The sequence below is a fragment of the Diorhabda sublineata genome, chromosome X (genome assembly GCF_026230105.1).
Source record: "Diorhabda sublineata isolate icDioSubl1.1 chromosome X, icDioSubl1.1, whole genome shotgun sequence".
NCBI lineage: Eukaryota > Metazoa > Arthropoda > Insecta > Coleoptera > Chrysomelidae > Diorhabda > Diorhabda sublineata.
Genome location: NC_079485.1, coordinates 30,666,175 through 30,685,167, shown reverse-complemented (window position 1 = coordinate 30,685,167; position 18,993 = coordinate 30,666,175). Strand labels below are relative to the sequence as shown.

General features: G+C 31.9%; 1 protein-coding gene across 1 annotated transcript; it reads right to left on the bottom strand.

Moving 5' to 3' along the window:
- Nucleotides 1-169: 169 nt before the first annotated feature.
- Nucleotides 170-18,276, bottom strand: LOC130450604 (proton-coupled zinc antiporter SLC30A2-like). The gene is made up of 7 exons (XM_056789080.1): nucleotides 17,982-18,276; nucleotides 16,230-16,417; nucleotides 7,403-7,513; nucleotides 5,890-6,190; nucleotides 5,659-5,830; nucleotides 1,070-1,310; nucleotides 170-424 (listed from the first exon to the last, which is right to left on the bottom strand). The coding sequence occupies exons 1-7, from the start codon at nucleotides 18,008-18,010 to the stop codon at nucleotides 285-287; spliced, it is 1,182 nt and encodes a 393-aa protein (XP_056645058.1). The 5' UTR covers nucleotides 18,011-18,276; the 3' UTR covers nucleotides 170-284.
- Between the last annotated feature and the right edge of the window lie 717 nt (nucleotides 18,277-18,993).

Sequence of the window (18,993 nt, the reverse complement as noted above, 5' to 3'; positions counted from 1 at the left end):
CGAGATGGTTCTTTTTACCTCTACCCTCCATGGTCAAACCATAGATGGATGGGTCAAACGTGGAGAATTATTTCAGAGTCCACGATATGTAATTAGCTGTAATGGATCCAGCAAATGTTGTACCTACCAAATAACGTCTGTTACTGGGAAATGGGAAATCTAGTACCAATTTATTTACAAAAAAAAACAGTATTTTATTGATAAAAGCGTTACATAGATCGTAATGTAAAAAAACAACGATTATAATAAATACACCAAAAAATAATAAATAAATTATTTATAACTCAGGGGTTTCTGCATTGGGTGCAGTCTTCCATGGCTTCCTGAAATTCTTCGATCTGTAAAGTCATTTCGAAAAAATTGTATTTTTCGTGGATATTTTTGGAAGCAACCATTAAAACATTTTGAGGATTGGTACCAGAATCTAAAATAAAACAGTAAAAAATAAATTTTCAAATATTGTTTTATTTAAATATGTCAATTTAATGAATTATTCGTCTCAAAGTAATATTAATCCTTTATAATAATCTCTCCCTGATAAAAACTGAAACAGGGCTCAAAGGGGAGCTAAAAATATGACGATAGGGTCAATTTACCGCTATACCAAGTTATGTCCCTTAAAAGTTATAGGGCCTCATTGTATAACCCAGAATTTGGAGAAAAATTGTAACCTTTTAATTTAAAAATTAACGATAAAGAGAATTTAATAATAGTAGAACTATCCTGGTGGTTAATTGGGGTTTACCTAACGAAAAATTTTCATTTAGCAATTACCTTCTACTTAAATGAGAATTTTTGACTCATTTAAAAAAACTTTAAGAAAAATTACGAGAAAAGTTTTAGAATTGAATTATCCATGGTATGAAAATAATTTTTTTTTTTCAAAAAATTTTTAGTTTAATTAAGTCAACAGGGGATTTGAGGTGTTTAACTACCTCAAAATGGTGTCATGGGCTTCACTTACAAAAAAATCAATAAAATAATGTCAATATTGATACAAATGTAAGGAGTATTTAATATCTACATCTGATACCATATTCAAATTTGAAAATAATTATTTTTCACGTACTTATAGCGACGTGTGCAGACATAGCAATTTTATCCAAACTTAAAGCCCAGATTCTCAAATTATGAACTCTTTCTACTCCTTCTATTTTCAAGAGAGTATTCATAACTTCCTCGAAATTAACCCCTTTTGGTATTGCTTCCATCAAAACCAACAGTGCGTCTTTTATTATAGCAAACGTAGTAAATAACACCAACGCAGAGAAGAAGAAAGTACAAATGGGATCGACGATCATCAAATTTGGCTGAAAATAATAAAACCTGTTAAATTTGTATACAAATAGTACCATGATTATATAAAAATAAGAGTATAACATTTTTAAACACTGAAATATATTTTAATTCAAATAAAATATATTAGATAAAAATCAAAACCACCATATAAAGACCACAAATCCGGTTTTAACATGTCAATCGAAAAAACTTTTGGTGAATGCGCCAGGTTTTCGTTGTTATTGTGGCGACTATTCCTTTGCAGTTTCTTGTGACTAGTTTACATTATTGTGACTGTTATTATACACAATTTCTAAGAAGGCCCTTTTATGTCTCACGATCAATTAAGGATTTTCATGAAATCAAAGGTTCTTGAAAGTGATTATAGAATATAAAACCAGTGGCTACCACCAGGGGAGGTTATAAATAATTTAATATTACAGTTAACACATCGGAATAGTGGAAAGTGAACCAAACGATGTAATCAAATAAATTAATAAATAAGTGAATGATTTAGTGAATAGTTTAGTGTGTAAATGCGTAAATACAATGAAAAGAAAAGTCACAAATAACGATTGAAGAGCTTCTAAACCAATATTAGAACAGATGTGTTAATTGTTAATTATAGCAGTTCAATGTACTGAAGAGTTATGCTGTAGGAAGACGTGGAACTTAGATTTGAGTCGTACAATACTAATACTAATACTAATGTTTTTGTTATCTCTAGGCAAAAAGACCTTCAACACAAAGGAAAAATAGATTAAAATGGACTAGAGACCATAGAAATTGTAAGATTGCAACAAAATATACTGGAAGTCTGTATAAATGACAATTGAAGCTATACTTCAATTATTTGTTGAGGTTGTCTCTAGATGGTATTATTAATGCCGATAAGTGTATTACCATCCTTAAGAAATATTTCTTTTGGAAGAAACTGTGAGTTCGGGGGAACTGTGTGTCAAAAACTGCATTAAAATGATTCAAAGATATTGTTAGAATGGGCCACAGGTACCCATAAGGATCAATTATTAAAGTGGCTTCTAAAAATAAACGTTTTGGAATCACTTGTTACAGAAATTAAAAAAAAAATGACATGCTTATGTAAGAATACAATAATTAAATCAATTGAGAAGGCTTGTGTCTAAGTGACTGTATATATTGGATTCCTTGAGTTTCATATTCGTAAGAAATATATGGGATTATATTAGAATAATTTTTTTTCTCAAAAATAACACTGAATAAATTTATAGTATATATAGTTGTGGAATGGCAACGTTGCAGTACAAGATAATTGGAAGAAGAACGTGGATAATATGATAAAAATAGTTTTTTCGTGATAATAAAAAGCGAGTTATATAACATAAAGTTAGAAGTCATGAAACAAAATTTCAGATTTCGAAGGGGATTCCTTTGTTTTGGAAATAGAGAAAAAATTTATTTCAGGTTGAGCTAAATTTATTTAGAAAGGGGTTATTTGATACGAGGAGTACGAAAAATATATCAGCTGCTCGGAAAAAATCATAAAAGGAAAGTTGAGGAAAATCAATGAAAGTTGAATTTTCCAAAACAATATTCATTTGTTCCGGAAATTAACATGATTTTTTAGATTTTTCGGACAAAAATTCATAATATTACATGGTTTTTCACATACTTTCGTAAAAAAGGTGTATTTGTAACTATTATGTTAAAAAATCCAGAAATTTGAAGAAATTTGACATGCTTGTATAAAAAATTATATATTTCCGAAACCATTGAAGATTTCGATATATTTATTAATGAACTAATTCATAACACTTGACTGACGTGACTTTTTATATTGGATTCCTTCGGTTTTATATTTGTGAAAAATGTACGGGGTTAATGTTGGAACAATTTTTTTTTAAAAATAACACTAAAAATTAAAAAAAAATTTCTTCAGATTCTGTCAACTTACTGTATGTAAAGATTATTTGATACAAGGAGTTCGAAAAAGATATCATTTGCTCAGAAAAAAATTATTATAGGCGGCAAATTGAGGAAAATTTTACACAATTGGATTTTCGGAAAAACTATATATTTGATTCGGAAACTAGCAGGATTTTTCGGACAATAATAGATTCGAGATATCCACGCCTTTATCAAAACTAAATGCAATGGTAAAGTTTCATTAATGGTTTTGAAAGGTTTTCGTCATGTATATTTATCTATAATCATTATTATTGATTTGTTTCGAAAATTGTTTCCAAAATGCCTAATAAAAGTATTTCCAATTTTACTATATTATAATTATTATTATTATATGAAGTCTGGCTATTAAATAACGAGATTGGTTACGAAAAAGGGTTTTATTACAAAAATTCGAATGCTCCCCTTCAATATACTCCCCTTCCCTCACCACACACCTTTCCATACGTTTTTTTCATTGATCGAAGCAGTGCTGAAAGTCTTCTTTGGAGAGGCTCTTTAGGAGCTCTGTCGTTTTTTACTTTATCGCTTCCATCGACTTAAATCGGGTCCCTTTCAGATTTTTGGCACCAGCTTCGCACAGACTTTCGTCATGTGTAATTCCTCGTGTAAAATTTTTCTAACCGTTTCTTTATCGGCGTTTACAGCCTCGGCAATCATCCGGATGCTCATTCGACGATCTGCACGCAAAATTTGGTTGATTTTGCTGACTGTTTCCGGAGTTGAAACAGTCACAGGGCGATCTGGGCGCTGGTCATCTTCACTGCTCTCTCGGCCCTCACTAAAGCGTTGAGACCACTCAAAAACCCGCGCACGAGAGAGAGAATTGTCCCTATAGGCCTCTTGCAACAATTTATAGAACTCAGTCGAAGTTTTTTTCAATTTAACGAGAAATTTGAGATTGATACGTTTCAAACCGCTACTGCACAAATACTGTAATAGTGACGGAAACGTGTTTTGGGACGTGCATAGACAAGATATCTAGATACCCAACGCACACCTCTGTATAGTTAGCGTGTAAAATTGTTATTTCTGAACTTCAATTATTGCAATAATTAGGGAATAAATTAGGCAAATTAAGGTAAATAATTTCTAAATTAGTAGTAAATAATTTGTTTGTAAAAATGATAATTCATTCACCGTATAATTAGCAGAAAATGGTTGATATTTCTAATTTTCACTATCGCAATTATTAGGAGGCAAAATTTGGCTAAAATTGGGCAAAATTGGGTAATTATTGAAGACTCGATAAATTGACAATTACTTATAAATATAGAGGAAAAATATTATCAATCGAATAGTTAGCAAAAGAGTAGGACGGAAAGAATCAACTTCAGACCGTACGATGTAACATGTGCACGAGGGCTACCCCAACTTAATACCGAAACATCGAATTAAAAAAATGCATCAGAGTTAGACCCCTTAATTTGACTTTTTCAATTATTTTTAACGCTAATCGTCTGTGGGTGTGAAATCGATTAAAACTTTTGTGCGTCGATATTAACGTAAAAAAATGAAACAAACCATCCGGCATTTTTAACATTAAAATACATGGATATATTCAGATTTAAGGATTTTTTGTGAAATTGTTATGAATGTTATAAAGTTGGATAAATAATTTACTCTCAATCCTCTGAACGTACAATGACTGGAATTTTTTTTTTTTTATCAATTGTACAGGACGAAACGAAGTATCGGCGAAAAAAAAACAATAAAAATCTGTTAAGCGAGACTATATTGGATTTGCAACATTGCCGGAACAAGTGCACTAGGAGTCGGTGAAACGAGGAGTGAAACTGGTCTTAGATAAGCTACTCTTATAAACAGCCTTTTTCTTGGTGATCTTTATAAATAACGCATGCAGAATTCCAGATGCTTTCGGTATATCCTTTTTTTATTGAATTTTCTGCTACATGTATGAGTTTCATGCTATTTTTCCGAATGGTCGTTTCGTGATATTGATTTTTTTCACATTTATATAATTTTTCGTCATCGTGTTTCAAGAACACGTGGAGAAAACGACATCGATCCAGAAAAAAATGATGGACATTGAGGAACAAGGCGGTCGACATCGGTTGACAATAATTGTTGATACTCCGGGTAAGAAGATTAACGATTATTATTACTCGTTTTTTACCCCACCCGTCTAGAGCACCCTCTAGGCAGACAGAATTGATAGTGATATAGATTTTGGATGACCATATAGATTCTTTATTAAAAGATAATCTTGATAATGATAAATCAACTGTAGGACAGTAACGTTTGAAAATTTTTAAGTGGAAAAGGTAAATAGATAACCTGAAAATGTAGAGTAACGACTTGGAAAGAAGAGAAACTATTTAGCTTGAAAAACCATAAAAAACTTTATTAAAAATGGTCTCTAATACCTAATAGAGAAGACTGATACTATTTTATGATATAAAAATTGCTACTTACTTTGAAATAAATTACTATAGCAGCCACGAAAACGCCAAAGCTTTGTAGAAAGTCGCCCACAACGTGGATAAAAGCAGCTCTAACGTTTATATTTTCTTTTTCCTTACCCCCATGCGCGGAATGTTCGTGCCCTCCATGAGTATGTCCATGCTGGTGCAGAGCCAGTCCCATACTAGATATTGATAAGGTGTTATTATAGATTATTTTCAAATAGGAAATCTATTAACTCACACAATATTAACCACAACTCCAACTCCAGAGGTGATCAACATAACGACAGCATCTACTTCATATGTTTCATAGATGATTCTTTGTATTGCCATGTATACTAGTATACCAGTTACAACCCAGATTAGTAGTACCGATGTTAAAGCGCCAATAACTTCCGCTCGGTACCATCCAAACAACATTTTTTTCGTAGATGGTCTATTAGCCATATACAAAGCGAATAAAGATATCATGAAACTAGCAAAATCTGTTAAAAGGTGAGCTGCGTCTGAAGCTATTGCTAAACTGTTCGATAAATAACCACCTAATAACAGATATTCAAATTAGAAATCTTATCTTCATATATTGAATTACTAAAAAACGAATCATCTTAGAGTGGACACTTTTATTTTCACCTAATTAATCTATTAGAACTTCTAAGCAACTGAAGGTAAAAAATTTAAAAGGGAACCCAAAGAATACAGTTCTTTTCTCATAGAACCGCGCTGGAACTTCTGCAAATCATTTGATTGTGGGAAACTTTCTTTTTCTTTCTTATCCATTACTATTATACAGTTTTGAGAAAGAAGATCTGTCATTTCTTCGAACCATTCTTTAAACAAATCAGTCATCGGAACGAGTAGATACAAAACCACCTTTAAAAAAACCGTTTAAGCTGCCAAATCATTATTCTGTGCCCCTTTTCTGATGGTGGTTTTAACCCAGTAATTATTCAAAAAACCCTGTCTTGCCAAAATTTATTTGTTGTATGTTGTATGTACTGTGTCTAATTTCGAAAATTTTCTTTTAAAGGAGAATGTATTCACATTCCTTCGAAGTCTCTCCTTCAAATGATTTTCTGTTTGAAATTTTGGTTTTCCTGGAACTCTACGTGCTGTTTGATACTCGCCATATTCCTCTTCTTTGATAACTCTATAAATCGTACACCAACTAATTCCATTGTGTCGTCAACATTAATCTTTAATAAGCAGGGTTTTTAACCAGTCCAAACCCTTTTTCATATAGTTCTGTTAAGCTTATGGTTATAAAAATCCAATAAAAGGCCCAAAAATACTAAGGTACATTTATGAAATATGTAGATTATTCTGTAATAATATTTAAAATGGCTGTGCTAAGTTTTGCATTCGAAATTAGGTTTTATTAATCTCTCATATCGATGGTTAAATAGCGAAAGCTCGTAGGTCGATTTGTTGAAATTTTATAGGAGGTAGTCTACTAAAGACGTTTCTTTCTTTATACATTTTTCATATCAATCTTGCTAGCTTTTGAAATATGTCACTACAAGTATTAAAAACTGTTCATGAACTTACGAGATTTTGCAGTTTAAAGATATAATCTATTTAAAAAAATTTCACATCAAAAACCAATAAATGATAAAAATTGACTTACGAGGTTTTGCAATTTAACCATCGATATACAAAAATAAAGTACTTAAGCAAAATTTTGTTCTAATTAATTTGTTTTTTTACGAGTTGTAATTGTTTTTATTTGTTATTCATTATATGCATCATCGTACCTGCCACTTCTGCTATCATGAATATGACACATAGTGTACTGGCTATTATCAATTTTTTTCTTGCCCGTTTGTCAACTTCGGGTGCTTTATTCTGATGACAATGCTTATTTACTGAAAAGACGAAATCGTAGTTATTATTCAAATAATTAAAATCAAATTAACTCTGCATTTATAATCACTTCAATGTGAACACTTTGATCAACCAAATGACAGCAGAAAATTGGAATTAAGAGCATAGAGCATAAGCCTAGTTCTCAAAGGATTAAGAACTAAGAAAATTCTAATTATATATATATAATTTGAATAATAATAGGAATCAACGATGTACACAAGTTTACAGATGAAAAGCACGAAACCTTTAGAACCCATCTGTATAATATAATTGCTTTGAATTGGTTAAGGTTAGGTTCTTATTGTCAAAACTTATTAATTGTATTGCATTATGCGGGGAACTTGATTTAGCTCCCCGATATTATGGAACAATTCTTACAATAATCCTGACATAGTTCTTGGACTTGGATAATTTTTTGGTTGAACTAGATTCAACTCAAATGAGTCTCTAAGCATTTAATGAAGCATCGCTTTATAGAAACGATAAATTGTCCGTTTTTAGTACTCAAAATAGTTGTAAAATACACCAAAATTCAATTGGGCAATTAGAAAATAAGGCGCTTCCAATGAGGGAGCCCATCCTGAAAATTGCGTTCCATTTTTTATTGATCCAAAGAAGTTTATGATGAATATGGTGATTTTAACAAATTGGGACATGGCTTGACATTATGATGCTAAATAAGTACGAAGCCTTTAAATATTTTGAGATATTTTTGATCATCATCACTAGTTTGTATCAAAGAAGCATCTTGCCGCTCAAATTTGGTGAGAACTTCTTAGAGTCTACGATGGAAACTCAATTTTTCTTTTAGAACATTATATTACGATGTTTGCCTTTTAAGTTTTTATAATCGAACAATAGGTGGCGTTAATGAGTCGTAAGCTTTATTTGTAAACGTTGGCGTGACAATTTAGAGATTATTGATAGTGCACGTTTGAAAGAAGCAACATTTAGATGTGAGGAAGATATGTTCTAGATGGATTCTGCATGCCAGCTCCCATGCAGCACGTTAAACAACTTAAGGAAAAAACATCCGATTTATGTGAAACAAAAGATGCGCGGACAACGATTTTCATCACCTTAAGTTGTTGAAGACTTTCAAAACTATGTTTCTACGATATCAGCTTCGGAATGGAAAAATTTTTCCAAAATTGGTTTGAGCATATGCAAGAATGCTGATACTGCGAAAAGTACTAAAACATTTCCATTTAAAATAGGAAAGTTCGTATTGGCTACTGTGACCTGACACCCTGTATAATTTCCTTCAAATTGCATAGTTAAAAATATAAATCGACGCGTGCAAGTGTTTTGCTTAATAGGCCTTTATTCATTTATTAAAGAATTTATTCATTAATATTTTTTGAAAATTTCTAAAATTAAACACCGCTAAAAAATTCTCTGTTTCAATTTTTTTTATCTTTGATAAAATAAATCTTCAATAGTACTTTGAATACATTGATAAATTAATAGCAAAATATAAAATTAATGGAGCGACATACCGCATGATATTTTCAAAATTGGTCCGCAAAATACAAATTGTATTTTGCTTATAAAAGAGATAAGATAATGAAGAATAAATAATATTTTAATTACTTATTTATCAATATAAGTTTTGTATCACACAGGAATTCAAATACGTGATTATCATACATATTTTCACCATGCCTCAACGGAATCTGCAGGATGTGTCACAACTTAAAAATTGTCCATACAAATTAAGATGATTAGTTTGTCTACAGATTAGTTTATCTATTTATTCCTTAGTTATTTTCATTCAGCTTTTATTTATTTTAAGAAAGTCTTAGTTCTAAAACCAAATCATAAATGTCTCCTGCTGTATTGACTTGGTTTATTGAGAAACTTGAACAACATTTAAAAAATTATAATTTAACTGATATATGAAAAAAAATAAGGCCTAGTAATATTTCTTATGATATGATATTGGTAACAAATTCTATTTGTTATAATCTGCCAATGTATACTACCTATCAAAAGTTTTTGCCCACCCTATAGTTTGCGTATCAACAACTAAAAACAATACGATAGATTTTGATATCCATACTTAAAAGAATATCTACGAGATCTGGTTGATAAATTACGAGACTGGTTACGAAATGCTCCCCTTTAATATCCTTCCCTCCCCTCGCCACACACCTTTCCATAGGTTTTTTCCATTGATGGAAGCAGTGCTGGAACTCTTCTTTGGTAAGGACCTTCAGGAGCTTTGTCGTTTTTTGCTTTACCGCTTCCATCGACTCAAATCGAATCCCTTTCAAAGCATATCTCTGTCTAACCTTTCAAGGAAATCTGAGCAGACCCGTTGACGCAAGAGCTTTTGGTCAGGAGTCAGATTTTTTGGCAACTACTTTCCACAGACTTTTGTCATGCTTAAAAATTTTTTAACCATTTCTTTATCGGTGTTTACAGCCTCGACAATCATCCGGATGCTCATTCGACGATCTGCACGCACAATTTGGTTGATTTTGGTGACTGTTTCCGGAGTTGAAACAGTCACAGGGCGATCTGGGCGCTGGTCATCTTCACTGCTCTCTCTGCACTCACTAAAATTCTTACACCACTCAAAAACCCGCGCACGCTATAGAGAATTGTCCCCATAGGCCTCTTGCAACAATTTATAGCACTCAATCGGAGTTTTTTTCAATTTAACGAGAAATATAAAATTGATACTTTGCTAGAAAAAACACATTCGTTTCAAACCGCTACTGCACAAATACTATAATAGTTACGAAAAAGTGTTTTGGAGCGTCTATAGACAAGATATCTAGATACCCAACGCACTACTCGTTTTTTACCCCGTCCGTCTAGGGCGCCCTCTATGCACGCAATCTTGTTATTTAAAAGCCAGACCTCGTAGTCTGCAATTATTAAAAATTCAAGTTTTTTATTCATAGATGTAACCCCCTTTTGCTTTAATTATTTCTATTCGTTTAGCAGGATATTCCAAAGGTGTGAAACTTCTTTCTGATTATCCAAATTGTCCCACAACAACTCAATCGGATTGAAGTCAGGCGTATGTGACGACCAAATAATTACTTTCAATGAATTCTTACTTTCCAATCCTTTGCACAGCTTCCAAGAATGCTTGGGATCGATGTCATGCTGGAAGATAAATTTTCCACCGATCAGGCGCTAGCCAGAATGTACTAAATTTTCCTTTAATATTTTTTTATAGCCTTAGTTTTTGAAGTTTCCAATCAATTATCACCAGATTTCCAGTCGTCCTTCCTCCAAAACATCCACAAACCATCACTGAGCTTCCGACGCGTTTTACAGTCGAGATTTAGCATGCGTTCTTTATTTAACCTTTAACCAAAAACTTTTCTCTTAGACCCTCTTAGTACCCCATAAAACTCTCTTCCACTCTTCATGCGCTCAATTTTTATGTTCTTTAGCCTAATGCAAACTTTTAGTTTCATTTTGACATCCCTTCTAAAAGGACACCTTCTCTCAATCTCCTTACTTACTGAAGAGTACTCAAAAACAAATATCTATATTCATTGATCTGAGCTGCTATCTCCGGGCCCGTGAGTCGTCGATCACGTTTACTACTGATCAATACAATACGTTTATCTTCAGCGATAGTGGTTTGGAGAGGCCATCCTGACGGTTTCTATCGCCAAAACTACTGATGGATGTATATTTTTTCACGTTGTAGTCTTTGGGACGTCGAGATATTCTTGATCGATCGTAATGACAGGGATACTTTTGCCTATGAAGGCTTGCTACTAATGCACGAGTTTCAACTGATAGTTCCTTGGTTATGATCAGTTTCACCATTTGCAAAAAGGGAAATAATTAATATACGAACTTCACGGAAAGATTTTTCGGTTCAAAAAGTATAAATCACAGCACGTTTTGTGTCTCATAGGGCAAACTGGGACTAAACTACAATCATAATCATCGAATTACCTTTCAATTCAATCACATCATTAATTAAAAAATTAGTAACAGCAGTGGAAATTTATTTCCTCGCAATTGCACCAGATCCAAGCTTGATTAAACCCAAATGACTCTCTAGGAGCCTCAAGTCTCTTACAACAAAACCTAGAAGTTGGAGCAGACTAAGAGCTGGTCACTCATGTCTATTTGAGGTTATGGAACAAGATGTAACTGCTATATAACACATTAATTTAAAATGCCAACGATGGACTCTTAGAAAACTGCTCAGCGACAAAACAAATCTGGAAAATCCACCGTCTTCCAGGTTCTAGAATATTCCAGCTGTATCAAGTTAATTGAATAAAAAAAAATGTCAATGTTTTCTCCTCATAGATTCCATAAATAAAAATTTGAAACAGTAAGTACGTCGTAAAAAAACTATAAACAATTTAAATCACTGGAAATAAAAAAAAACAAAACATTTTTACTACAAAATGAAGTTGTACTCATTGATTACATTTTTTGTTATATTATAAATATATAAAACAATCAATAGATTGCTTAAATTCCATCGAATAAATATTAATATTAATTCAAATAACTTGAGAAATATTTATATCAAAGAACTCATAACGTACCTCCTTTTTGAACCGTCATATTGTAATACTAAATTTTCATACTTTCACTGTGACTTATTAAGCTCAGAGTTTTTTACAGACTGAGACGCTTACGGAACAAGCATGCTCTATATAAATACTAAACAAAGTTGTTTCGTAGGTGATAAAAATGATGTTTCTGATTCATAGACCACGTGTTGAAAAAATTGATTTCATTAAATTGATTTTAGCATAAATAGGATTGTTATTCAAATTGATTTTAATTTGGGGGGTAAAAAATAATCTAAAAACCTACAAAAGTCACTTTATATAGGTATATTAGAGAATATTTAAAAAAAACTTGGAAGAAACTATATAGGAACTTAATTTTTTTACAAAATAGTCTCTAATTACTTTTTTTGTAATGTAAGCCTAGATTTTTCCAATAAACGATCAATGTTCGCTAAATGCGAATCTTCAAGCTTTTTTTCAATTTTATTTACAAAGTCTATTATTCTTAAAATAATATTTCTCTATTTTTTTGGTATTCTAACCATTTCAATAGAAGATGATTAGATTAATAACAATTAGTTAAGGTAGCTTCACAAAAACTTGAATTGCTCTTTAAGACCAAAAAACTATATACTCCGCAACAGATTCCAATCCTCTACAAGGCCCAGATTCCTCCATCCCTGGAGTATTGCTCGTCATTTGAAGCTCGACTCGACTCAATACTGAAGCAAGAGCAATTCGAGTTATAGGCGACCCAGAGTTGACCAGAAACTTGGAAAACTTAGAGCATACAAGAAAGGTAGCTGACTGACTCGGCAGATGCTCTTCGGAGCACATAATCCCACCTAGAGCAGTATTTGCAAGACCTACTCGACAGCAGACGTGGCTTATGAATACCGAGTTCGCCTGCAATCGCCCAGGACGCCAATTAATTGGGACTTTTTTCAGTACAAGTCTGTGTAATCAGCTACATGGAATCATGTACCAAGGAACGTCTTTACCGAGTACTACAACCTGTAGAAGTTCAAGATCAATACCCACGACATCTCCATAAAGCAAACACCACTCGTACTATCCAAGTGGAATAGGGTTTACCCTCTTAAGCTTGCTTTTTGAATAAAAAAATACTTTACAAGCTATTAATAATGTAGAAAATAACATTTTATTAGAGGTAACAAAAAGTGTCAGTCTGTTAGTGTCGTGTCAGATATTTTAAGGTTATTTGCTATACCAGAAGAACATATCCGATAATGTATAATTTTTGAGTTTCCAAAAGTTTATAATGCAAACAAAAACATTTGCGTATTCAAGTTCGTAAATACCAAAGATAGTTCTTTGAGTTGAGATCCGGTTATTTTAATCTATGATTATTATCGATTAAAAAGTCCAACATGCTAATGGCAAAATTGGAAGCAAATCCATGTTAGAAACCTTTAAACACATTTAACCAACCTTGATCGACCACCAAAAACTATTAACAGCAGATTGGAAAAATAAGCTAAGCAAGTGTTTGGGTCTCCCACTGTTTGTCCGGGAGCGTTTTTTGATCGCTCAATCACTGGAGATGAAAAATATCAATTGCAGATTATAAAAACTTGTTTAAAAACCCTTGTCGACAATTTTGTTTGATGTACCATAGGTGTAGATACCGCATTTTATAAATTTATTATATTTATAAATATGTATATCTTGTGCGAGGAAGTATTCGTTAAAAGGCAATCAAATCATTATAAATTGGACGGCATTATTCGCAATTATTTCACACAGATTCACTTAAATGTAGTCCTACTTGGAACTTACAAAAAAATCATTATTATACCTCATTAACTTGCTACAACTGAATATTGGATTATAAAACGTAAATAGACGAATAAAATGTACCTACTTGTAAGAAAGTTTGGTTTAAACAGGGTACCAGACGTGAACTGAGCCCTTTTTGTATCCCATTCGTTTTTTTTTGGAAAACGAAATTTCAAAGCAAAAACCATAGAGGAAAATAAATAAATTCTTTGGAAATAAAACAAGAGAAAAAAAACATTTCAATTCCAAAATATCTTTATACATAATCATGGTAGTCAGAATCGTCTGATCCAGAGTCATCATTTAACTATATATACTATAAATTGTCCTATGTATAAAATCTTAAGTCAACTGATTTCAGTTTTTTTACATTACCACATAGTAAATTTCACAAAATTGTTTGATTTGAATTGAATTATTTTTAGTAAAATTACCAAAGAAATTTAAAATTTTTAACAGTCTACATGTTACAAAATGAAAATGTTGCATTCAATTTAAGAACGCGGCATTATTTGTCAATCCCCATTTATTAATTTAGTTCAGCATTTAAAACTCTTGGTTATAAAGTGGAAGTGAAAAAATATTCCAAATTATTGTTTTTTTTAAACTTAAACCATGAATAATTGTGACCAGTAAATTTATCAAATTCCTACATGAGCGTCGACTTACCTGTGAGTTCGATCATTTTCATTATAAAGAAACTGCACTATATATATAATGCTTATACAAATCACAATTGTTTCTTAAAAAAACGTGATAGAAATGTTGAAATTTATAGTCGTTCATTTAAAGTGAAGGTACAACAATAGGTTGAAACGTAAATAAACTAATCCGAAATGATTTTCCAGAATACATTACATAAGCCAATAAAAATCTTCGGGTAGTGTGCAAAAGAATAAGACGATATGTAGATAATATTCTTATATAGTCCTTTTATAGAAACATCTCACATTTTTATCAAAAAAAGTAAATTTCTTACTGAACTAATCATAACTAATCCTGTATATCATAATTATGATATACAGGATTTAGCGAAAATAGTTTCAATATAATTTGCGTAATTATAAAATATCTGGTTTCTGCTCCATAGAAAAGAACAATTTGTTATTGGTTTGATAAATTTAAACGTGGTCGTACAAACACCGATGATGGTGAACGTTCTGGTCGTCCAATCGAGGTGGTTACTCCAGAAAACATCAAAAAAGTGCACAAATTGGTTATATCTAATCGAAAATTGAAACTGCGTGAGATGTCTGAGGCCGAAAAGACTATTTGACCATGAGAAAGCTTTTTTCAAAGTGGGTGCCGCGTTTACTCACAGTTGATCAAAAACAACAACGTGTTGATGATTCAGAGCATACTTTGGCCATGTTTACACGTAATAAATCAGATTTTGTGACAATGGATGAAACATAGATCCATCACTGCAATCAAACTGGAATTACTGGAATCAAAACGATCATCATCTGAGTGGATTGCGGCCGGTGAACCACGTCCGAAGCGTCCAAAAGCACAACGATCAGCTGGGAAGGTTATTGCTTCAATATTTTGGGATGCGCATGGAATATTCTTCATCGACTATCTCGAAAAAGGAGACACAATCAATAGCGAATACTACATAGAATTGTAGGATCGTTTGAATGCAAAAAACAAGGAAAAACGGCCTCATATGTTGAAGAAAAAACCACTGCTTCACTAAGACAATCCTCATCCACCGTATAGTCCAGATCTAGCCCCCAATGATTATTGGGGCTGATCTCAAAAAAATGCTGGCCGGTAAGAAATTCAGCTCGAATGAAAAAGCAATTGCTGAAACTGAACCCTATTTTGATGTAAAAGACAAATCCTTTTAAAAGCACGGTGTCGAGAAGTAAGAAAAACATTGGAATGATTATATTGCCCTTGAAGGAGATTAAATTGATGAATAAAATGTATTTTTGGCAAAAATATGTGTTTTTCATAGTTAATCGCTTATTGAGTAATGTTTAAAACATATTTGAACATACTTTGTATTTTAATAAAACCAAAAATCAAAATTAAGGATTACAGTGATTGCGAATTGTACATAAAAATGTTGGAAGATATGATTAATCAGTATATTCAGATGAAAGAAAAAAAAGAAGTTTTTTCCATAAGTAATATTCGGTTTCTGAAGATGATAACTTCGTTATCGAAACACGTAAGACAGTATTATTCGAATATTTTCATAGTGGTATTAGTGTGTTTAATATCATCAACGGATCCAGGAATGTTAACTTAGAAAAGTCTTTATTTACGTGAGAGGAAAATTGTTTTGATATTAGGATTTTCAAGAGCTCATAGACTGAAAAGATCGCATTGAAATAGGCTAGTTATTACCTGAAATCTATCAATTTATTATGATCAATATATTATTTATAATACTTACAAAGTTCTGTTGTATCTGTGTTTTCCTTAGCGTTTATTTTAGGTTCTCCTTCTAGCTCCAAAACCTCTCCTTCAAGTACTGTGCAGCATCCTGCACTTGGTTTCCCGTGTACACAATAGACAACTCCTCTCGAAGACAAACTGTTTTGCCTTGTTCTGATCGAGCCATAATTATCTGTATCAATTTTTCTGAAGAAAAACAAGGTTCAATGGAAGTAGTCATACTCAAATAGGAGAAAAAAGTTTGATACATATAAAATTAATAATTTTAATTGGAAATGGAAAATACCAAAGAAAACGTCATTGTTTATTACAGCTTGCCATTGAAGACATCAAATTTGCATTCATTGCAGATATTTAAATTCGAACAAAACGAAATTTAGAGTATCTTTCAAGCTCAGATTGTAGCTTGATATCCATAAATAAATTTTGAGTATGACCCTTAGTTACCTGTCCTACGTGTCCAGAAACACTGGTCTTTACTTTCTTTGTTATCCAGGTAGAGACCAAATGTAACATGAAGTAACTGCTTCGCTGGATACCAGCCTTAATAGTTATATAATAATAATTGGGTAATTAACAACAAAGTAGTAAATTTGCAGTTTTGCTTACAAATAAATGAAGAACAACCAAAAATGCATGAAGATGTGCTCCGAAGTCGCAGATGAAAGAAATGGAAATCAACTGGGAAATAATATAACTTCGAGAAAGTTTGAATATCTAAGATCACCTAATCAAAACATCTACAAACCTAGAAGATAATGGGATAATTTGATAAGTAGCAAAAGACTGGAGGAACTGAAGAAGAATAGTGAAGAAGATTGAACCTAAAGGTCTAGAAGAACTGTAAATCTGAGCTGTATGCATAGTGTCCCACGACGACTTAAAACTCTCTGTATATGGCAAAATACTTATAGTAAAATCATGAAAATTTCCACGTTTGGGTTTTCGGATACGATCTTTTTAACTAAACTATTTTCAAAGATGGCCGACTTCCAGCTCTGCCAAAAGTAGACTGTAACTTTGTTATTTTAAATAGAACACCCCGTATATTAATACATTTTTGAAATCTACGTAAACTTTTACTATACTTTTGTTGAGAAACTTTTCTAGTAAAATGCATACTTTTCGAGTAATCAATTTTTTTGTAAAAAATTTGACCGTGGAAGATCCTTATTAATTATATTTTACGAGGATACTCTTAAAGACATGAAAATGGTTTCTATTCGGTTGCTTTTAGCAAGGTCAGACGTATTTGAATCTATGATGAAAAATTTTTCATTGTATACAGGGTGCTCATAAAAAGTGTTCAAAGTTTAACATCATAAATATAAAATCTTTATTTTTTCAAATAGAAGCACCCGGTTTTTTTTTATTTTAATGCATTCAGGGGTAGAAAATAAGGCAAATTCATGTATACTTTTCTATACCTGGTGACGTTTGAGGTTTAAACTTTACTTGTAAAATTGCGCTTTATACATTAAACTGCTAATCTAGGGTTTAATTATTTTCATTTCGAATTTTTCGGACCCTCCCCTCAAGTACGCCAATGCTTCAATTCGTGTTTGTACTTTACTATTTTAATATTTACCTTACTTATTTGTGTACCTCAAAAAATGAAAACAAACATAATATACAAGTAATAAGAAACTGGTCACGAACGAAATCTTCTCTAGAATAATCAGATTACCTGAGAAATGAAAAGATGTATACGAGCCAAAAAAAAATCCCTTTTTACTATTAAAAAACTTACATCAATGTATGTTTTTCTTCATCCTTCATCACTGCTATTTAGTTACTAAGCGGTGCTTGTACTTTGATAGATTATTTAAAATAATTGCACTCGGTACCACAGTTTATAAAGTTTTTATCAAATTGTGATCAAAAGGTCGTTATCGTATTGTTCACTATTGATATTTTGGTTCCTTAACATTCAATAACAACTTATTTCCTAATATCTATCAAGAATCCATTAAATTATTTCATATACCAATTCTTATAATTACTAGAAACTAGTGATAACTATGAAGAAATTGATAGTATGAAGTTTCTGGGTATAAAGTAACAACTATGTATCTTATTTACAAATTTCTTTTAATATTTTGAAAAATACGGCACTTTTTTGCGAGGGGGTATTCTTTCTACATAAATACATCTTACTTTAAAGATGAATTCTTTATTCCATATTTTAATGAACTATTTAAACCATTAATGTAAGTTCAATTAATATTCAAAATCAAACAACATAATATTTATTTCATATAAAATCAAAATTTAACCAGCGGCGGGTTGAAAAAATTTATTAAAACCGCAAACAAAACAAAAAATCATCAAATCGACGATGGGAGTTTGTTGAACATGTCTCGTAAGATTGTATTATATATATATATATATATATATATATATATATATATATATATATATATATATGAACCTTTCTTTGACAACCATTTCCATATACGAGGTCTGGCTATTGAATAACGAGACTGCGCGCCCTAGACGTGGGGGTGCGTTGGGTATCTAGATAATTTGTCATGTCACTATTGCATTTCCGTCACTATTAAAATGTGTTTTTTTCTCGTGAAGCAACGTATCAATCTCAAATTTCTCGTTAAATTGAAAAAAAACTCCGACTGAGTGCTATAAATTGTTGCAAGAGGCCTATGGGGACAATTCTCTATCTCGTGCGCGTGTTTTTGAGTGGTGTAAGCGCTTCATTGAGGGACGAGAGACCACTGAAGATTATCAGCGCCTAGGTCGCCTTG